Genomic DNA, 24,140 nt, shown 5'->3' with positions numbered 1-24,140 from the left:
GTCACAAAGATGGAAGAAAACCTGCATACAAAAGTGACACGTGTCGATATGGAAAGAAATACAGATGAAAAGTTTTGAAGCTGTATCTGAGTGAATAACTATTCAGGAATAAAATGAAACGTGTAGTTCTAGCGAACGGAGAACAGCAAAATTAAGTGAAAAAGTAACAAGTAGAAGGAATAAAAATCGCAATCCGCGGGCCGGTAACGCGGGAACATGAACCGGTACAGTGATGACACTAGCATTTAAGCATCAGTTTTTAGATATCTCACTGACTCGTGCGTGATCAGACCCACCCGCCTCGTTTGTATGGTTTCTATTAAATATTGGTAAAGGGCAATGAACGTAATTTATTCCTTTCGTCATTTACACATGCGCTTGCAGCCAGTTTTCTAGAAGTATATCATAAAACATAGGAAAAACACTCAAGACTCATTATTTAATATAGTATCCGCATTGTAATGTTATCTGTATCTTCGGATACCATATTGGAAAATGGACACCAGTAAGACTCTTTAGATGTTCAACCACGAAAGAATTGCCTAACTCGAGTGGACAAATCCAAACACGAAAGGGGTAGTAAGTGGAAATATGTACGAAATTACGTGCTATGTTTTAGATCAGTATTTCTCGTGTATGCGTTCATTTGTTTATTATCTCCTGATATTGTGTGTGTATGCTTTTGTTAAAACTAGAATTGGAACAAAGACTATTTCCGCGTTTTACTTGCATTATACTCGTCTAGTTTGCGCATGCGCAATTCCGTTCGTGGTTGTCACCGACAGAATGTAAGAAGATATCTGTCTAGTTTCGATGTCATTGGGAACATTTTCCGCAAATCGCCAGTAAGGGCGATCATTTTCTAACATGGCGATTGTAGTTTTAAATTGACTTAATTTAAATGTATACACTACAGGAAGCTATCTGCAAATTTTATCTCATTCAGAGAATTTGTTATGTGTAATTAGCTGAATCGGCAATCAAATTCAATATGGCGGCGCTAATATGGGGTACGCCTCAGTACAGTCACGGACACTTCTGCGCTGTAGCGTTACTAATAGCTCTCAGTGGGATTGTTACAACCCAGAAGTATACAACCCTGACAATACATTGGGACTTTTAGTACTTTTCATGATATATTTACAGGAAGCTATGAACGTCGCATGATGATAATTCCTATTATTACAAATTTTTACCTCTTGTACATTCTGACACTGTCCATACAATCTACGGAATGTTTTCAAATCTTAATTTACTTTCCTCAACTCTCTCCGTGGTTTGTTCACAGACACCACAAAAACACAAACCCAGGCTTTCATTACGCTGAGCTCCGCACACAAGCACACTTTATTAAATATGCAATATCTTTTCACTGATGAGAGGTGAAGGGTCCTCGCGTCTTGTAATTTAGCCACGGAGAGGCCTTTGACGAAGCCCTGTAGGACAACCGGAACCCTCTGTCGCGGCAATAAGAGTCCACAGCTACTATTAATAATAATAATAATAATAAATTTTCTTTATTCAGCGGGCGAGGTTCAGCCAAGGGCTGCTCTGCCACCTAACCCTTGTCAATATGATAATACATATGAGATGATATAAACTTATGGAGCAGTAAGCTAAACGTAAAATATTAATAATAAAAAAAATGAAGAAAGAAAAAAATACATAGGAATTAGTTGGATACAAAAAAAAAGGTGTAACTAGAAATACAAAAGACAATAGTAATAATAATACAACAATACAATACAATTCCTTTTAGTGAGTGACTTGATACCTTCAGTATGTGCCCCGACTCTGCCATTGTTCCACTAACAGCAGATCTTTTATTTTACCTTTGAAATATAATGGGTTGTTTACATTAGCGATATTTGCTGGCAATGCATTCCATGCTTTGGGGGCCGAAAAGGAGAAGGATGATTTGTAGGCCGTGGTAGAGTGATGGGGTAAATCGAAGTTGTTCCGCTTACGGGTAACATGCTGATGGATTTCCCTACGGGAATGCATCTTCTCAAACAGGTACTGCGGTTTACCTTCTGCCAGTATGCGGCGTATAAAACAGAGATAGTGCAACTTCCTTCTGTTTGCCATGGTAAGAACCTGATTACTATTTAAGAATGGAAGAATATGATCGGATCTTTTGGCTTGAAAAATGTATCGGAAGCACGCATTTTGCACCATTTGTATTTTTTTACTGAGCTTTTGCGAGAGTTGCGGGCCGTAAACATTATCACAATAGTCGAACAATGGGTAGATTAACGCTTGGATGAGTCTTGGTTTGCATTCCGCAGTTCATTTGGCTTTCCTTATCGTGCAACAGTGTGTGATGATAAGGGGAAACTTTAGTGTTTGCATTAGGATCACGTACGGACTCATAAGTTTACCCAGTGTGCCAATTAAGAGTGGAAATGTGAGGGATTTGCAATCTTACAAAAGGAAACCGGCCAACGACCAGGAAAGTATATTCTTGTCTTCTCAGAGAAAGCGTTGATCCATTTGCTTACGTAAATTGCAAATGTGTTATACAAAAAACATTTTAATATTATAAATGTTATGAATCTTAAGTGGGAATATAATCAAAATGTCCATCAGCTATTCATTGATTTCAAAAAAGCATATGATTCGGTCAAAAGAGATAAATTATATAATATATTAGTAGAGTTTGGAATACCTAAGAAGCTTGTTAGTATGATAAAAATATGCACCAGTGAAACAGAAAGTAAAATTCGTGTGGGTAATAATATGTCTGACAAATTTACAATTCATGATGGGTTAAAACAAGGAGATGCATTATCTCCATTGCTCTTTAATTTTGCCTTAGAATATGCTGTAAGGAAGGTAAAAGAAACTAACGAAGGACTAAAATTAAATGGTGTGACTCAGTTGTTAGCATATGCAGATGATGTAGACTTACTGGGGGATGATGTGAATACAATTAAGAATAATGCTAAAATATTTTTCAAAACTGCTAAAGAGATAGGTTTGGAAGTTAACAAAGAGAAAACTAAGTATATGCTTACAGGCCGAAACCAAGTGTTAGGTAATAATCAAAATCTAATTATTGATAACAACTCGTTTGAACCAGTTTCCAAATTCAAATACTTAGGAGTAATATTAACAAATGAAAATTATATTAAAGAGGAAATAAAAAGTAGGCTTAATTCAGGAAATGCATGTTACTTCTCTCTTCATAAACTTTTGTCTTCTCGTTTAATATCTAAGAAATTAAAAGTTAAAATATACAAAACAGTAATTTTGCCTGTAGTATTATATGGGTGTGAAACTTGGTCCCTTACATTGAAAGAGGAACATAAATTGAGAGTATTTGAAAATAAGGTTCTTAGGAAAATATTTGGACCTAAAAGGGATGAGGAGACAGGTGAATGGAGAAGGTTACATAATTTAGAACTACATAATTTGTACTCATGTCCAGATATTATTAGAATAATGAAATCAAGAAGACTTAGGTGGGCAGGCCATGTGGCACGAATGGGAGAGGAAAGAGGAGTTTACAGGATTCTTGTTGGGAAACCAGATGGTAAGAGACCTGTAGGAAGGCCAAGACGAAGATGGAGGGACAACGTTGAGATGGACCTAAAGGAAATTGGTAGGGATGGAAAAGAGTATATAGATCTTGCTCAAGATAGGGACAGATGGAAGGCCTGTGTTGCTGCAGCCATGAACCTTCGGGTTTAAGGAGGCTAGAGAGTTAGTTAGTTAGTTTATGAATCTTAAGTTACAAAAAGTATAGGGGGTAGTGACATAGGAAATGGTGAGCCCGCAACTCCTGCGATGGTCCTTTTAATTCAATATATTTAATGGCACCACTATGTCAGTGAACAACAGAAATTAAATTACCACTGTTGAGAATTTGTTTTCACCTCCATATGCTAATAAGAGCTTCCCCGAGGGTGTTATGGTAACGTTATCGCCTTGTAATCAAGAGGTCCCGGATTCGATAGCCGATGGAGGCATGTAGGCACTTTATGCACACAAAGGTTGATCGAGAGTGGTCCTACAGTTTAAAGTGCGTTCCGAACCACTGTACCATATGCTGCTATCAGGTTTCGAACACGGACCCCTTGATTACAAGGCGACGAAGTTACCAGTATGCCATCGAGGAGGCGAGAATGCAAATTCGCAGGTCTATATCGTTTGTATTTTCGAAATTAAAGGATGCAAAATGTGCAAGTTTGAACCATTTTTAAATCGTCTTGTGGATTTGAATTTGCAAACGTTTCACAATCAGTGAACCTATAACCATACAGCACAAATCTTGTCCAAAACTGGATATTCAAAATTCATACAATTCTGGATATCTAATACATGTCTAGATCTGATCGAGAACTTGTTATCCAACAATGAACATAAATAGGATATGTTTCAAATATTAGAAAATGGTAGGGGTGTGCAACATCCCGAAAAGTCAGGACCGGGATCGGGGAAAAAATTTCCCGTCCCGATCCCCACTTCGGTAAATGAATTCCCGACTATTCAGGGTCCGAGCAGTTGGGAAATACCGAATGAACATTTTTAAAAGTCGTTAATTCTCGACGTTTTCTGCATTGAAAATGTCTGGAACTTATGGAAAATTGTTCGTTATTGTACAAGAAATGCAAAAACAATCACATAAAGTAAAAATGACTTGTAGAATTCGAGATTTCCAGAGCTTCGGGAAATTGTTAATTTTACCCGTCCCGAAAATTTCACGATTTTTTCGGGAAATTGCTATTTTTTCCGTCCCGAATGTCGGGATTTAAAAATTTCCCATCCCGATCCCGTCCCGACCCAAAAAATTCTGTCCCGCACACCCCTAGAAAATAGTCATAGTATTCCCGTTTTGTATACTTTATTATACTTAATCTTGGAATTGAAACAATAATTATAATTGCATTGAAGCATTAGCGTTTCTAAACTTATTTACTTGTTATATTTAGTGATTTAATATTTTTCTTCTTAGAATCAGAAAATTTCGATTCAGTCTTACTAAACCCTACAATACAATCGAGACTAAAATCGAGTAAATCTTACTTAGCTCAACCGGGAAAACCCGTTCCTTATATATATTTAGCATAGACAGTAGCCATGCACATCATTTTCAGTTCGTGTGTTTTACGCCTGAGTGAATCAGAAGCTTGTTACTGTTTTCCTTGTTGGTGAGCGTCTTGTTATTTGCTACTATTAGCGATTGAAACTTTTTAAAATCTTAGAATCAGAAACGCTACAATACACTGCATACAAGAATCGGGTCAATGCTCGCTTATAGCATCACAAATCTCCATGGAATATTCCCAGATAGCATACAAGGTTGCGGAAAGCTTATGATAGCAAGCAAGCTTAATATGGCAAGCTGGACGCAAGCTTGAAGTAATTATGTGGTACTTAGCGTGGATGGGCACATTTTTTAAAAAATATAACAATAGACACACCCATTTAATATAACAATAGAAATACTCATTAGACATAAACAATAATGACAAAATTAAATAAAACCGAAAGAGTGTTATGAAGTGAAATGTGGATACATTATGATGTTTATGTTACCTTCAGTCGCTAGATGGCACTGGCAAAATGTATAAAATAAACTTAAGATTTCGTAAAACAAAAAATGGTATGTTTGATTATAAATATAATGCAAAATTGTGTTTTAATATCCTTCGAAAGATGTGTGAACATAAGCTGCATAGATGAGAAGAAAATTTAATGCAGTGAATAAAAGTGAACCGCCCTTGACCAACTCTTCTGATTCATGACTATATAATTAGGAACAAAAGTTGAATCAGTCACGTCAGTGCGTCGAGAGAAAAACCCCTTGGAACATTCTCTGTGACAGCAATTTCAGTACTTTTGGAACGGACGACTGGAGGTAATTGCAGTCTACACAGTGGTTTGGTGTTTCCGAGGTACTTTGTTGAACGCCTTGCTGCGAAGGGATATCTGGCTCGAACGACAGTTTTCAGGTGGTTGCAACTAGGTTGTAGCCCCAAACATTCACCGATGGATCTCTGGTCACCAGTAAATAATCCTCCAGGGCACAGTAGTTAGAGATACCAATCCTTTCTTTCTTTCGTTGGCTCTGGTTTCTGTCCTCGTTTCTCATTGGCTGTTTGGTTCCAAAATCTTGTTTGGTAAGTGTCTGTTCCGATACTTTGACTCTGACTCTCCTCCACGTGCAAAGTGCAGCTTCCACACTCACTCGCCGATAGCAAAGTAGTGCAAGGGAAGCGATGCATAAAGGGCTCCCCCAACAAGTTGGGGGTACTGTCCCTAGAGATGTCAGAGCCAGAGGCCGGAACAAGCTTGAAAACCCAAATTCCCGAAGCTCTTCCATGGATTCCCGCGATCGATCTAGGTCACCACTTGCCAACAAAAAGCATAAACTTCCAGAGCGAACAGACTCCAGACAGAACAAGACAGAAGTAAACACACAGACACCAGTGCTGTACAATTTCCTTCTTTCGAACTACGACACCAAATACAAGACGCCGAAACATATCCTAAGTCAAATCCTAAAATATGTGCCAAGAGCTTCAGTTAATGAAATAGTCTTCACCAGGAACGGAATACCTATAAAATCTACTGACCCACATTTCTCCACCATTATCAGAGACAAGGCCTCCTACCAAATTTTTGGTACAAATGCCAATATGAAGCCACTAACCTCTACACGTCCAAAGCAACCTCCTCCGCCTAAACGAGCACCAATGCTATCAGTGGTGATTCGGGGTGTTCCCCCTGAATACACCAATACAGAAATCGCTGAATAAATTCAGGCAGAAAGTCACACCATCCACAAGTGCATGAGAATTCGAAATGACAACGGACCAACCTATATGGTTCGAATACTGACAGTAGATAAAGATACCGTGGACGAACAATTGCACAATGGAGCCTATATATATTGTCGAAAGCACAGAGTCGAACCTTCCAGGACGTCAATACCACTGCCAGTGCGTTGTGAACGTTGTCAAAGATACAATCAGCACACTACAACCAACTGTCCAAATTCAGCCATCTCTGGATACTGTTTCTGGGCCACATTCTACCAACACTTGTACAAACATCCAGAACCCGCCTAAATGCAACACATGCTCTGAAGGACATCCTACTTACAGCTATAAATGCCAAGCCAGACCTAACCCAGAACCAAATCACCCTGAGCTTGTTGTTCCCATCCGAACTATAGATAGCTCAACCAAGCCGGCAAATTCACTAATGGACCCAATCACTGTGGAAGATCTGCTACAATTCTTTACTATTACAACTCAAAACATACAGCCATTTCTACGCACACATATTTTGGACCAAGTCATACTCGCTGCAAGAACACTTTTCAAACTGTAGTTACACGCTACGTATACGGGACCACATGTCCATTTCAATATCAACCGTCTTGAAAACACAAGTACATCCTAAAACAGTTTTCAGACTCTTCATAACAATCATGGGTTATTCTTTTCTCTTCTTAAATATTCGCTCATTAACAAAACACAAAAGCTTATTTGAGACTGTCTTGCAGGAAAAGAATATATCAGCTTTTGCCTCAACGAAACATTCCTAACGCCAAAACTCAAACCCAAGATCAGCGGATATAATATGATTCGACATGATGGGCCAACGGAAGCTCAACGTGCAAATGGAGGGACTGCAATTGGCTTTCGAAAATCATATCCGCATAGAGAACACGCATTACCACCGCATTTCAACCTGCCGGAATACAACATAGCAACAATATATCTGAGGCACAGAAGCATTACCCTAGCAACCATCTATGTTCGGCCTGGACATCCTATACCATACAACTTTATCAATTACATTGAAAACAGCTACAAGCATTACATAATCATGGCCGACATAAATCTCCATAGTCGACCACAAGCCGAAAAGCGACAATTTCACCAAACTATAGTCAGCTGCCAAAATTGCCATTTCCACCAACTTCCGAAACCATCTAGAACAATCAGCAGTACTTCTCCAGATATGGTACTTACATCGACTTCCCTCCTTACAAATAGCAACGTGGATGTACTTGAACCCATTGGTAGCGATCACGCACTTATAATCTTTACAGTTGACGCACCTGCACCAACTCCTCACAAACCCTTTCTCATTACAAGGTACTCCTACGATCAAGCAGACTGGGAAAAATATCGTAATACAATCGAAAACGCCGTGCAAAACGCACATACGCCAACAAACGATAGGGATCTGGATGATGTAGTCCCATTACTCACTTCTGCCTTAAGTGAAGCTGCGAAAAGTACCATCCCACTTCAAACCATCAATCTATATAAACTAAAATTACCGCCGAACTATCTAAAACTGATTTTAGCCTCCAGGCGTGGCTTCCGAGAGTATGTTGTAACAAGAAATCCTGAAGCGTTACGGCATCATAGACAACTCGTTCACACGGTACAAAACTATATAATTGCATATAAAAGAAAGAATTGGATAAAAACGTGCAATACATTGGCTGATACATCCCATCCATCCAAATACTGGCAGCAATTTAACAAACTCACAGGGAAAAGGTCAAGAACTACATATCCCATTATAGTCGATGGGAAATCCGTAGACGACGACCAAGAGATAGCAAACGCCTTTGCACACCACTTACAAGGTATCTTCACACCACAAACTGAAACATTACACAAAACAACCCAATCACGTACAGTACAACGTGTCTCAAACCCACACAACCGAGCTCTCAAACCTAACAATGACCATAGTATGGATGAAAACGAACCTCTAACCTCACCTATAACACCAGAAGACATCGCATGCGCAATATCTCGGAAAAGAAACACTGCTCCAGGCTTCGACTCGGTAACCTACCGACTCGTCAGAGAGGCTCAAAGAACCTTTCTGCTAATCCTAGCCACCATATATACCTATATACTACGAACAGGCTACTTCCCGACAGAATGGAAAGTTTCCAAAATGCTGCTGTTCGCCAAACCCGGGAATCCTGTTCGCGAAGTGTCCTCTTACAGACCAATACAGCTCACATCGACCCTCAGCAAAATCTTTGAAAAAGTACTTGTACGCAGATTGCACCAACACCTTTCATCCAAGAAGCTCCTACCTGCACATCAAGCAGGCTTCCGACCATCCATCAGCCTCAACGACCAACTTCTGAGATTGATAACAACTATAACAAACCACTATAACAAGTTCTTGCCATCGTGTCTTCTTTTATTCGATCTCGAAAAGGCGTTTGACAAAGTATGGCATTCGGGATTAATATATAAACTCCACAAATTCCAACTTCCACAATGCTACATTCGCCTTATCCATTCGTTCCTGGCAGGCCGCATGGCATACATCTCTCTGAACTCGGCAACATCCTATCCAATCTTCTTGCACACAGGAGTCCCGCAAGGGTCTGTTTTGTCACCGCTGTTATATTTAATGTATGTAACAGATATGCCGACCATGGATACCAGCACACACGTATTCCAATTTGCAGATGACACTGCTTTCCTAACTCTTGGGAAAACAGTTCAATCCATTAATAAAACAGTCCAAAAGGCCGTAGACTCCTTTATTCGCTGGTGCAATCAATGGAAACTATCAATAAACTCTTCAAAAACTCAGGCAGTAATTTTCCTACCTCCCCAATGTCGCTCCAAAGTACACCGAAACCCCAAACTCTTGGAGATTAAAATAGAGGGGAGACGCATCTTACCTTCAAATCACGTAGCATACCTTGGGGTTACCATAGATGAAAAACTGACCTGGCGTCCACACTTAGAAAGGATAAAGAAGAAGGTAAAGAACCGCCTAAACCTATTGTGGAAACTGGATGGTACATCTTGGGGATTACACCCGACAACAGTCCTAACCACCTACAAAATGTTCTTGCGCCCAGCCATCACTCACGGGCATATTGCTTGGATTGACGCTTCTGCCTCCTTCTACGACCAACTGGAAATCTTTGAACGGCACACATTTAGATTGGCTTTCCGGATTGAATTACCTTATCCCACAGCACTACTGTATGACAGAATTTCCTTCCCGACTATTTTGTATCACGTCGAGAGCCTTCGCCAACGATACATAAACAAAGCCATGATATCCGAAAACCCGGTATTCTGGAATACCATTCATCTTGATATCCGACATGATGCAGCACCTACACATATTTATGCGCCATTACAACACCTGCTCACCATGTATTCATGTTATCTAGATGATCTAGACCCACAGAAACACGAATACGATATATATCATCCATCGCAGTTATCACGCCTTGTTTATCCCACCACTACAGCCTAAGCAGTACCAACAATACTCCGACTTCCAAATATCGAAATCCATATTTACAATCTTCTCAACCATGCCCAAAAGTAAGATAACACATACGAATCACCAATCTTAATAAGAAAAAATATTCTGCAATATAAAAAAGCACTTAGACCATCCAAAATGATGAAAGACACATAACTTACAATGAAATCACTTACCGAAGTGAGGGCATAACCCTATCAACGGGTTAACACTAGCAAAAAAAAAAAATAATAATAAAAAAAAAACAGTGATCGGTTAGTTCGTATGAACTTTCCAGCCTGATCATTACCAGTGCGTAGTTAGAGATCGGTTAGTTCATTGTACTCTCCAGCCTAACTATTGCCTATTTCTGTGGGAGCAGGAAAATGTTTATTATCCATTTTGCCTTGACTCATCTCACTCAACAGGTCTCTAGTTGATAGCTTCCTGGAGATGGGACCTTGCTCGAGGAAAAGGTTTATTATTATCCATCCGGTGGTCAAAATCTGACACTTACTCAGAGATTGGTTAGTTCATATGAACTTTCCACCCTGCTCATTACCAGTGCGTAGTTACAGATCGGTTAGTTCATTGGACTATCCAACTTGACGAGTGAATATTTTAAGGTGGAGCAAGAAAATTAACAACAAACATTGGTGGTTGACTGTTACATGCATCCTTTTATATCGAAATAATATCCAGATAAGATCCAAAATTTGTCCAAAATTGTACTTTTCGTGTCCATACAATATCGAAAGTACGTACAAAAAAGTCTAAATCAAAGCATAATGTCGAGATTACCTACCACTTGATGTCCAAAACATGTCCGAAAGTGATCCGAAAATGTCCAAACATATCCATTTCCAGATATCTTTTGCATATCACGTATACAGACAAATAAATATCCAGTAGATGTCAATTGGACATTCCTGGATATCAATTGGATATCCAGAACGTCCAACTTAATATCCAAAAGATATCCAACGGATATCTTTTGGACATTTGTGTGCTGTTTGGGTAGAAGTGATTCAGTTGCAGTTGGAAAAATTTTGGTAGGCTCTTTTCACATGAGATGTTAAATGTCAGAGTAGAAACTATGGAAGGTGGTGTAAAGGAAATATTGGTTGCCATAACATATTTTGATATAGTGGAACCACATGCAAAAGAACCTGCGTTGCATCGTACTCCTACGTGGAGGGGAGGGGCAGAGTGGAGCATACTTTCCCTAGTTGAACCGATGGAGGGAAGACACGCGAAGGATTTTGGCGGAAGGTTCCTTTCTATGTGGCCGCTTCATAGATAAAGTAGTAATTCAAAGTAAAAGTCTAACAGAATTGAAAAGTAAATATACACGAAATATTGTTTGATTCACCCCACATGAAGCCGATTATACGTGGGTTGGAAATTTAAGTGGCAATTATTTATTCACAAATAATACAAATTTGATACTCTGTGAAACTTTTACAGCTCTTCGACGTAGTCACTAGCATTGCGTATAACTTTTGCCAGCGATGTGGATGTCGGAGAAATTATGTAGAAGGGCCATTCTGTACCATTCTGTTGATGGTTTGAATAGAGCGGTCTATTGCGTGAAGAATCTCTATAAAAGTTCGGAAGCTTAATCTTAGGGATCAAATCAAGGTCACAGTGGCTGGTATAGCATCTGCCAGTCCCATCGAGCTGTTTGCGCTACATGCTCCCGGCCATTTTCCTGCAAAATAATTGGAGGATTCAGCAGAAAGTGTCGCAACCCAGGTAGCAGGTTTTCATCGAAAAATGTAGGGATCTGACTACACAACGTTAGACCACCAACTCCAACGATACTCTATTCCTCTCGTCACTGCGCATGCGCCTTGGGTTGAAAGGAAGAGTCCATTTACTGGGAGGTAGCTTAGGTGTTAAGTTAACATGTGGTACAAGTGAGTAGCACCGGTTCTGTTTCATAGAGTTTGTACAGCAGCGTTGTTACTATTAAATTTCCAACCCACGTACAGTACATTCCTATTTCTTTCAAACAGAGAATGATTCAAAAGTTCTGTCCCATAGGCAACTCTGTTATTAGTGCATGTAGCGAAAAATTGAGAAAGGGGAAAGTTGTTGGAAATATGTGGATTTGAATCTGAAGTGTTTGGATTTTCAAAGTAGCGTTCATCATGCAGGCTGTACACTGGTACGAGAATCGATGGTATCCGAAAATATAATCATTTGTTATACATACCTACACACACTACCAATCCGTGTGCATTTGTCGTAACCATTGACGCATCTGTTAATATTAGAAATATCCACGGTTGTCTAGTCAGCAGTTGTCTGAATGCCACGCTGTAGACCGTGGTTCGATTTCCCTGATGGGTGATTTCAGGAGGAAATTTGCAGCCAGTCTCGCTGAATGAAGTGACTTTGGAGTTCACCAAGCCTCTGATTTATACGTACCATGCGCAAAGGGGTAAGCATATATAGTGAATATATACACTTTGGCTCTGTGCATACGTCCCAAATTCAGGCTTGAGGTACGGTCATATTGGAAATGATGTCACCTAGTTCAGTTCGAAAGCGCCAAGTACAAGAGCAATCGAGCCTGTAGCTTACAGCACGCGAGAATGCGGGTCTCCTTATCGCACAATACTTCTGCAACCTTGCGTTCGGACGTGACTAGACTGATTTTATTTTTAGGCTAAATGCCCAAGTTTAGTTCTCTTAGCATAAATAATAAGTTTTTAGTGCATTTATACTAATAGAACGAAACTTAACAGACCTGAACCAAACTTAACATAGACCTAACCTAACAACGTAAGTATTCCTCGTCTGACGTCAGAACAGTAGGATGCATAAGTGTTGTGCGATAAGAGAGACCCCGAGTATCCTGGCTTCTTTACAAGACTTCCGCACTCGTTGTTCACTTGTTTGAGATCGTAGAAGTGAAAGTCAGACATATGTTGGTTGTAGTTCTCCTAATGTGTGGAAATAAAAGTAAAATAACTTTTTAAAATACTATATGATTACTAAGGTGAAAAACAAGTGTTTACAACGCGTGAAAAATATGTGTCCTTAGTTTCATCTACCGATGGTACCTTGACGCTGCAGTCGAAGTCCAATTCGAAAGAGTTCTACTTCCGGTCCAAGGTTTCTATCGAGACTGAACGGTGAAACCGATATCGATAGGTGTTCGCCTATAGTATGGCCTTGCGTCTTTCGGACACGTCCATAGCCTCTGTTTTCATTAGTACTTGGTAACATGCAGTGAGAAAGTTACACGTTTGTTAGTGCATGCGCAATTCTATCGATGTCGCGACTAATGCAGATGGGTTGCTAGTGTTTGTAGGTATGAGTATCTGTATAATGTCTGAACTTTAAAAAATGGTCAGAATGCTTCTCAGAGAAGGATTAACTAGTATGAATATTTCCTCACAGAAACACGTGTGACCCCTATATGTGGAAAGTGTCATGCACTGACACACTCAGATGAAGCAACAATGACGAATAAGACTATTGTTGTTCAAGAAATGTTTCTATTTCTATTTCCCCTTTCAGTTTATAAACGGACCAAATTTTTAACCAACCAAATATTATTGTTTACGGTATTTAACAACACTTCAGAACACCTTGTTTTTTAACTTACTAAATCGTAAGATTTCAAATTATTCTACTCCGTTCCAGGTAAATAATCTAAACTCCATAAGCAATTGTGTTCTGAACTGTAACGCACTACAGTCCCTTCTATTCTAAAACTGCTAAATATCCTACAGTTTGCTTAGAAACCTCCCATGTAGACAATTTACACATGAGAGCCATCTAGGACGCACTACGTTGTAGCAGTACACGTAGTTCCTATACTTTACATGGAATTTGACTAAAATTACCTTACATAATTTACTTGTTCCTTAAAAATAAATTATGGGTGACCACAGAGAAATGCAAAGGTATCTAACGGACAACAACCACACCACGTGTATGTTACCTATTTTACACCAAGGGTGCCCTCTGTGACGGGCAAGGGGGAACTTGCCCCCTCTGAGATTTCTGAAAAGAGTGTAATTCGAATGGTGAAATTGTAGCGATATTCTATAACAAGAAATGTTGTTTTCTGTTACTTACAGGCCGTAAGTTACTCCAAATATTATTATTATTATTATTTTAAGTAGGGTTACATTAAGCTTTCAGTCTATTTTACACTGTTTATCTAACTATACGAAACAGCTTTTCGTCTGTATACAGTTATGCAAACTGTATATGGATATATAGAATATGGAAATTATAAATTTTTAAATAGTAATAATAATAAAAGTTTCTGTTACCTTGTCCCCCTGAGAAAAAAGTTCTACGGGCGCCCTTTTTCACACAAATGTAATACAAGACCAGTTATCGAGCATATTTGGTGCCTCTATCAAACTTTGGCTTAATACCACAACGTTATTGAAGTAAAAACTTGGTGAATTGACCCATGCCTCTCCCAGAACTACGAAATTCATTGCGAGGTTTTGGAACATATAAAACCCCTAGTGATGCCCTAAAATATCTGAAATTTTGATTATTTTACTGCTAGTTGTCGAGATAGAGAATCGAAAATCAAACCAGAAATTTGAAAGCCCTACATTTCGTCCGCCGTCCCGTCCGATACTGTTAAAATATATGAGGTCAGTAACTCAGCATATTTATTAACTGTATGATTTTCAGCTTATTCCAAGCTTAAACCACTACTTTGGCTCTGCTGTCGTGGTTATGTTTCTTGTGTGTGATTCGAACCCATGTCGACCTAATAGATAGGTTCGATAACTACACTGGCTCTGGAATCTGTGGAACAAGGCCGCAAATAATGGTAGAGAATGGGACAAACCGAGTGAGCGGAGCAAAGGAGCGCGAACTGCTGCAAATGGTTGAACTGGACGACCAAGAGCGCCGTCACTGGTTTAACTACACTTTGTCTCATAGATCTCTAGAGCAGGCGAACGAAAGGAAGTAGTGACGCGAGTAGGGATAAAAAGAGAGTTCCACAACAGAAAGTGGTGCGTTTTTTGCAACCTTAACGGAAAATATCATAAGGCAAACGCGAAAGTGGTGCGCTCGCAGTGTTGCCAGTCCACCCCAAGAAAATTTCACCATGTGATTTTTTACAGGCGAAGCTAACCTACAAATAGGAGTTGGCAACACTGACTAGTTGCTTCTCAGCGTCTTGGAAAACGTCTTAAGACAAATATCTTAATCTTTAAGAAAGTCGACTTCCGGTTTGTCAATTCCGGCTTCAAGAGGCTAATCTACAAATAGGAGTTGACGGCGTAATATATTGTAGCCTTCTAACATGATGAGTATGCAGTAAGATGAAGAGGAGTTGGTGATGCTAACTGGCAATGGTGGTGGTGGTGCAGTGTTAATATCCCCCTCCCCCTCTATTTTTTTCTAGCATATTGATGTATTGCAAAGTAGTACAGATTAGCGGGTTCTAAGCCCTTAAGTGAGCCGAGTAGTTGTATTCAGCTCGCTTCTACACCCTTAAGTGGGTCTCAGTGTTGCCAACCCACCCCAAGAAAATTTCACCATATGATATTTTACAGGAGAAGCAAACCTACCAATAGGAGTTGGCAACACTGACTTGTCGCTTCACAAACCTTTTTTGTTTTTTAAACATTTTGCCATATGATATTTCACAGGCGAAGCTAACCTACAAATAGGAGTTAACGCTAACTGGCGGTGCAGTGTTAATGCTTTCTCTTCTTCTTCTCCTCCTCTCTATCTCTCCCCTCTTCTTCTCCTCTTCCCCCTCTTCTTTTCTGTATTTTCTAGCATAGTGATCTATTCCATTAACCAAAATAGCTTCGCGTCCTCTTCTTTTTTACAATTTTCGTAGTGATCTCCCTACGCACTGGTCATTTGCAGATTAACAAAATAAAATGTCTCTAGTTTGAACACGCCATACCGGTGCAAGCTGTTTTTGTGATTTGTCGCCTCGATTATGCAAAGTGCCTCATGTTCGCATATTCAAATACACACAAATGAAGGGGGTTCGTATCACATCAGTAATTTTAAATTATATTCTTAGGGGCGATGCACACACTTCCTAACATTGTTGATTTGTTGTCGATGAGTTGTGCAGGTACAGCTGTGAAGTTGTTAATAAGATCCAACTCAGACAAGCCCCCCCCCCCATCATTGCTTTTTGACATAGATTTTTAACTAGAAAATTGTTATGATTACAGTATACAATAACATGGTGCCATTTTCTGTTTCTGTTGCCATAACATGGACCACCTATAGAGTTGATATAATATTGATCGATTTTAACAAATATAATTCAAAGTTATGTAGTGAGATTTTGGTTTAGTATTTAATCACAGCAGCAAAACAAACTCTCCATTTGTTTTACAACTGAAGTTAACTATATTTTGCATACATGCAGAAGCAGAAATTTACGCCCCCCGAGGTGAGTTGTTGGAAGACTATATACAATAAGACACGGCTTTACAATAATCAAAATATTGAACAAGTGAGCAGTGGAGTAAAATTCTTGATGTGAAGAAAAGTTTTAGTCCATGCATTGATCTGAACCCCATTGTCCAAAAGAAGAGTAAGCTCCGGCCCCATCTGGAGACTGCAAAACTGATATGTATGTCTATTCAGAGAAACCCAAAAGTTTTAACATCCATGCACATTACCGTACTGTGGCTGTTGCGCCACACACCCATGTCTAATGTTTTATTTCTCTTGTTGGCTGAACGCGAAGATGCTCGAGATTGCTTTCGAAATTATTTTCGGCCTCACGTCACGATACAGCCGTATACATGTAAAACTAGTATATCACACACAATCAAAGGGGTTAAAAAGGTAACATTTCTCTCCTTCCCTCGCTTTTAGCCATCGTCCAGTGTCCTTCTACATAGCGTGACTAGCAAATGCATTGAAATCGAAATGAGAATTATCCATTTTTGGTCTCCCTCCCTCCCTTTTTTGCATGCATGTTGCGCTGATATTGAAAACACATCGCTATGCTTTAATAAAAAAAACATCCATTGTACAACTGTATAGGTCCTCGTCCATCTCATGCCAGGGACTGCATATTTTGTGTACAGTTTATAGTGGCATCATATTCCTTCACTCCAGAGACTTGCAAGACAGCTCAGGTTATAAATCATTACTAGATCTGTTTTTGTCCATATGACAATGCTTGCTGTTAGTTATGAAATTTTTATGCTGTTTAACCTAACAGCTGAGGGGCCGGGGCATTCCACATTTACCTTTGCTAGTGTAATAAATGTCAATGTTTTAAGTTATGCAATAATTTTGACATTATATACATGTCCATTCCCCAAAAATAGATTTATATACACAACCAACTCACTCTTGCAATATATTATCTGATGCGACATTGTGAAAGGTTCTCGTATGTTTGCGAAACAGGAAATACACGTCATAGCTTCCGTGAATTGAACGCAAGGTTACTGGAGCACGCAAAATACCGTAAGAAGAATTAAATATTCCAAATGCAGGCATCATCATTTTCTTTCTTCACAAATAGAATAATCGGGCTGAATTTACAGTCTGAAACCACCATGTTCTGGCACCAAGTATCAAAAACCTGTGGTTATTATTATTATATGATAGGAGGTGAGTGAAATGGTTGTTGCAAGTTACATTTTAAACCCAGTACATGTGTAGGAAAATCTGCGTATAAGCTGTCTCACTCTCTCTGTGTGTCAGGTGGTCGTGTCGATCGCTAGTTGTATGTCACAGCTTAACCTGTGAAAAACCGTACTAGGTAATGTTTTTACATGAGGTAAGTTGGCATACTCTGGTAGGGTATATGTTTCAAGCTTCTAGCTGTAGAGCATTAGCTTTAGCCTATTTCGTCGAAAACAGCTCAAACAGTGTTGCCAATTGTAGGTTAATTTTCCCCGTTATACAATTGCAAGAGGTGAGTTGCTTATAACCTATCTGGAAGGCTTGGAGTGTGTGTGTCCATGGTAGGTTAATTTAGTTTGCAATAGATATTGTGTGTTGGCCCTTACAAGTGATATAGCAGCCTTAATCTGTAAGGCATAGTGTGTGTGTGTGGGGGTGAGCTTAGTTTAGTTCACTTGTCACGCTATGCACAACTTTCTTCTTTTGAGTCACCTGTAAGGCTATATGTGTGTGAGCGAGTAAGGTTAGTTTAGTTTACGATAGATCTCACTTCGAATATTTCCAGCTGTAAAGTTAAAATTGGCCAGTGAGGAATTCCATCGTTCGGCTACTGAAAAAAACAAAAAAATATATTGTATAACTTCCGTCGTCCAAGGCCCTACTTATTGTTAAATTTCTGTATTCTGTCAACATTGTTAGCACGCAGGGGGAACGAAATTGTAGTTTCTAGATGTCCACGGAAAAGTAATTTTCAAATACGATGACAGTCGCTTTTCGATACAAACAAACTAATTGATACAATACAATAAGTATATATATTTACAATTAATAGCAAAATATTAATATTTATTTAGCAATATCTATCTATGAATTTGTTTCGAACAAAAATATGTTATAGAAATATGTTTCCAGCCGTAAGTTCAAAATTTTGGCCCCCTCTTCCCCCCAAATCGCATTACAAGGACCCGTGGCCTGCCTCGCAAGAGGTTTGGTAGCATGCAATAGATCACTATGCTAGAAAATACAGAAAGGAAGAGGGGGAAGAGGAGAAGAAGAGGGGAAAGATAGAGAGGAGGAGAAGAAGAAGTTTTTTTTATTAAAGCATAGCGATGTGTTTTCAATATCAGTGCAACATGCATGCAAAAAAGGGAGGGAGGGAGACCAAAAATGGATAATTCTCATTTCGATTTCAATACATTTGCTAGTCACGCTATGTAGAAGGACACTGGACGATGGCTAAAAGCGAGGGAAGGAGAGAAATGTTACCTTTTTAACCCCTTTGATTGTGTGTGATATACTAGTTTTACATGTATACGGCTGCATCGTGATGTGAGGCCGAAAATAATTTCGAAAGCAATCTCGAGCATCTTCGCGTTCAGCCAACAAGAGAAATAAAACATTAGACATGGGTGTGTGGCGCAACAGCCACAGTACGGTAATGTGCATGGATGTTAAAACTTTTGGGTTTCTCTGAATAGACATACATATCAGTTTTGCAGTCTCCAGATGGGGCCGGAGCTTACTCTTCTTTTGGACAATGGGGTTCAGATCAATGCATGGACTAAAACTTTTCTTCACATCAAGAATTTTACTCCACTGCTCACTTGTTCAATATTTTGATTATTGTAAAGCCGTGTCTTATTGTATATAGTCTTCCAACAACTCACCTCGGGGGGCGTAAATTTCTGCTTCTGCATGTATGCAAAATATAGTTAACTTCAGTTGTAAAACAAATGGAGAGTTTGTTTTGCTGCTGTGATTAAATACTAAACCAAAATCTCACTACATAACTTTGAATTATATTTGTTAAAATCGATCAATATTATATCAACTCTATAGGTGGTCCATGTTATGGCAACAGAAACAGAAAATGGCACCATGTTATTGTATACTGTAATCATAACAATTTTCTAGTTAAAAATCTATGTCAAAAAGCAATGATGGGGGGGGGGCTTGTCTGAGTTGGATCTTATTAACAACTTCACAGCTGTACCTGCACAACTCATCGACAACAAATCAACAATGTTAGGAAGTGTGTGCATCGCCCCTAAGAATATAATTTAAAATTACTGATGTGATACGAACCCCCTTCATTTGTGTGTATTTGAATATGCGAACATGAGGCACTTTGCATAATCGAGGCGACAAATCACAAAAACAGCTTGCACCGGTATGGCGTGTTCAAACTAGAGACATTTTATTTTGTTAATCTGCAAATGACCAGTGCGTAGGGAGATCACTACGAAAATTGTAAAAAAGAAGAGGACGCGAAGCTATTTTGGTTAATGGAATAGATCACTATGCTAGAAAATACAGAAAAGAAGAGGGGGAAGAGGAGAAGAAGAGGGGAGAGATAGAGAGGAGGAGAAGAAGAAGAGAAAGCATTAACATGCACCGCCAGTTAGCGTTAACTCCTATTTGTAGGTTAGCTTCGCCTGTGAAATATCATATGGCAAAATGTTTAAAAAACAAAAAGGTTTGTGAAGCGACAAGTCAGTGTTGCCAACTCCTATTGGTAGGTTAGCTTCTCCTGTAAAATATCATATGGTGAAATTTTCTTGGGGTGGGTTGGCAACACTGAGACCCACTTAAGGGTGTAGAAGCGGGCTGAATACAACTACTCGGCTCACTTAAGGGCTTAGAACCCGCTAATCTGTACTACTTTGCAATACATCAATATGCTAGAAAAAAATAGAGGGGGAGGGGGATATTAACACTGCACCACCACCACCATTGCCAGTTAGCATCACCAACTCCTCTTCATCTTACTGCATACTCATCATGTTAGAAGGCTACAATATATTACGCCGTCAACTCCTATTTGTAGATTAGCCTCTTGAAGCCGGAATTGACAAACCGGAAGTCGACTTTCTTAAAGATTAAGATATTTGTCTTAAGACGTTTTCCAAGACGCTGAGAAGCAACTAGTCAGTGTTGCCAACTCCTATTTGTAGGTTAGCTTCGCCTGTAAAAGATCACATGGTGAAATTTTCTTGGGGTGGGCTGGCAACACTGCGAGCGCACCACTTTCGCGTTTGCCTTATGATATTTTCCGTTAAGGTTGCAAAAAACGCACCACTTTCTGTTGTGGAACTCTCTTTTTATCCCTACTGACGCGAGACGGCTAAACCAATACAAACGTGAGAGGAAACGTGATTGCCTTGCTCCAGAGACAGTTGGGACAGGGTATAGGGGAATGCTACCATGGTTTAGCACAGCGGCAGTGAGGTAATTTGGTTATGCTATGTTTACATTTACTGCTGAACTGCCGCATATTCCTCCTCCCACTTGAGCATAGTGTATCGCATAAACTAGCGAACAAAACTGTTAATGGAAAAACACTAGCAATGCCAAGGATTTTGTTACACGGATTACCAGGGGGGGGGGCATAAGGCCCTTTATTGAAAGTTCAATGGAACTAGACTGATGTGTATTTTCTGTCATTTGTACACATAAGTTAACTAATTATACACTACTTTCATGTTTTGTTATGGATTATACATGAAAGATAAGTTACATAATGATTTTTAAGTAATTATAGTAAATCACTGTAACATTTATTACTTTTCTTCAATTACAATGTTGATACTTGGAACAAAGCTTAAACTTTGCAAAATTCTAGCAAAGTTATCTTTTTTCTTTTTCTACTACCCATACATTCATTATTTCAAATTGTTACTATAGTTTAGCAATTGAATATATCCTCTCACGTATTGAAATACGTTTAATACATCATTGCGAAATATTTCCTTAGAATTACCAAGGGGTGGGCCCTTGAGGCTCATAAACAATATCAACGAAATAAAGTAACTTTTTAATGAACATTTTTTGGAAAAACTACGCGATGTCATTCTAAATATTGCAAAGAACAATTATTACTTTTTTATGAATTTTTACATTGATTGATATACATGTAATACTCAAAAAATGAATGAGTGGGCCCGAGAAACTCCCTTCCCCTTGGTATTGCTAGGGTTAATAACTAGTTAACGGATTTTAAGGTGCACCAGTTTTCCAAAAATATAGCTGTTTTCATACCAATCGTTTGAGATATGTATTGTAGGACATGAAATCAAGTAAAGTGAACACACTTTGTTGCATCTTTTTGCACCTTTTCGTGAGATTAGCACATTTATCCCCTCTTTACAGTTCTTGAGCAGCTACATAAATTTCAATGGTCTCATTTTGTAGCGTAGAACAAGAGCAATAAAATGAAATAATACAATCATTGCAGCCCAAATTGTTCCCAAGATAACGTAGCCAAACCCGCGAGAGAAAACACAAACTTCAACAGAAACTATTTGGCAGAACCACAGTTCTCTATGCGCATTATATACAGAAGGCGCAGAAAAAGAGAGCCAGCACCTTTTCTTGCACCTTTTTTAAAAATTTTCAGAACCTTTCTTTCCATTTCCCGACCATACCTTTGCACCTTCAAATCGTTTCCCTATTAACAAAAGCGTAAAAATGAACTTTCTGAATATAATCCACATTGTTTGCATATATCTTTAGTTGCCATCCTTTGCCTCCATTGCTATTCGGTCCTTATCAACCATTTATGAAGTATATCGCTGAGATTATCTATTACAAGAATATATATACACGTTCGCACACGTGCAATGTTGTTCTCTCTCTCCATTTAAAATTAATATTACTGAGAGTGAATATTGAGGGACGGACAAAACAATATTTTATCCCCTAGACGAATATCGAGGGCATAGACTGTCTTCCCATTCCCCTGCCCCTTCCCAAGTCATTGCCTAAGCACGACATGTAATGCAGTGAATATATTTTGTAAATCTGAACGTTATGTAAGATTTCTAATAATTTATTTACCTCTGTCTTCTTTGCAGGCGGAGAATGGAGGTATTGTCATGGTGGCCTTTTACAATTACTTTATAAGCTGCAATGAAACAGCTACGATGCAGGATGTTGTAGGTGAGTCCCTTGTTATCATTTTCAATTTATACAGGGTGAATCACCTAACATTTCAACCGAGAATATTTAGTGAACAACAAAAAATATTGAAGAAACTACTTTCACAGACATGAAGTTAGGAGAGGGGCTCCTACAAACCGTTCATAGTTATACATAATAAAAGTTACTTATTATCCCTCTTCCTCTTTCATTCTTGATGTGGTCCTCCGATAGACACATGACTGAAGTCCTGAGGTTCGGTCGTTGTATCTTACCCTCAACGTTACAATTTCTTGGGAAGTGATTGACGCATTACAATGTAACAAACGCAATTCTTAATGTCTTTTCTCCTACTTTCAATTGCGCTGATAATAATGAGGGGTTTCCATTAAAAAGACGTAAGTTTGTGTTGAAAAATCATACTTACTTTGTAACGGTCGGATTGACCATTACTGGTTTTGGTATATTGTAATAATTAATTGCTGGCCAGCTACAAGGTGTAGGGTTTAGTAATATGTTTCCATAAGTGTACTTTTATGTTATTATTGCATGTAAGTGTATATTATTGGATTGTGCTTTGCTGGAAGTTAGATTCCCCTGTTTTTACCTCCCCGGTTGGGGGAGCTAGCTGTCTTACAAAGGACCGTTGGCAGTGGAATTTTCCAACGCTACGGGGTCCACGTCCACGGACGTTTACCCCGACTATAAAAAGAGCCAGTGGGCTCTAGCAAAAAAAACAGTGTTTCCCCATTGATCGACGAAAGAGGAACGTCTCCTCAAGTTTAGTCCACTTATGGTGGCTAAACTGGATATAATAATGTAGCATCTGGTTATGCCAGCCCCTGTTGCTGTCCCAAGTCCCCTTTTAGAAAAAGCTTTGATTATGTGGATATTTCCGTATTTGATTAATTGATGCCCAAAAGAAAGAGAGAAGGCGTAAGGAAACGCATTTGTAACGGAATATCATTTAAGCTGAGGATAGGCCCACCGAGATAGTTTTGCTAACTCGGTGGTAAGGGAAGTGCCGATGGTTATGCCATAGGTGCGCAAATATATTGATTTAGAGATTTGGTAATTTGGTCTATGCAAGACACTCATGGAAACGCTCTGTAAAATATGTATATATATATATATAACTACGTATAATAAACCAATATATCCTACGAGAATGTTATAATTTCAAGAACTACGGTACTGTCCATTTAACCAATTGTATATTCACTTGCTGTATATGAGTAAACGAACCAGGGACATACAAATATAAATTGTTATGTGAACCCCCCCTTTTGTAATTCCGGCGCAAATATAATCTGCTCGCTTGGCACCCAGGGTGAGGTGAAAGGAGA

General features: G+C 39.0%; 1 protein-coding gene across 1 annotated transcript in view; it reads left to right on the top strand.

The window, feature by feature from the left end:
• LOC145980365 (dipeptidase 1-like) overlaps window positions 1-24,140 on the top strand; it is a 203,266-nt gene that overhangs the window by 155,883 nt on the left and 23,243 nt on the right. The window contains exon 9 of the mRNA XM_083113427.1: window positions 22,731-22,815. Within this exon, the coding sequence (XP_082969553.1) occupies window positions 22,731-22,815 (85 nt within the window). The remainder of the gene's footprint in view (window positions 1-22,730; window positions 22,816-24,140) is intronic.

Source organism: Lepisma saccharinum, chromosome 27 (genome assembly GCF_977018435.1).
Source record: "Lepisma saccharinum chromosome 27, izLepSacc3.1, whole genome shotgun sequence".
Taxonomy (NCBI): Eukaryota; Metazoa; Arthropoda; class Insecta; order Zygentoma; family Lepismatidae; genus Lepisma; species Lepisma saccharinum.
Note: the sequence above shows the minus strand (reverse complement) of the source record. Positions and strands in the feature narration are given on the sequence as shown.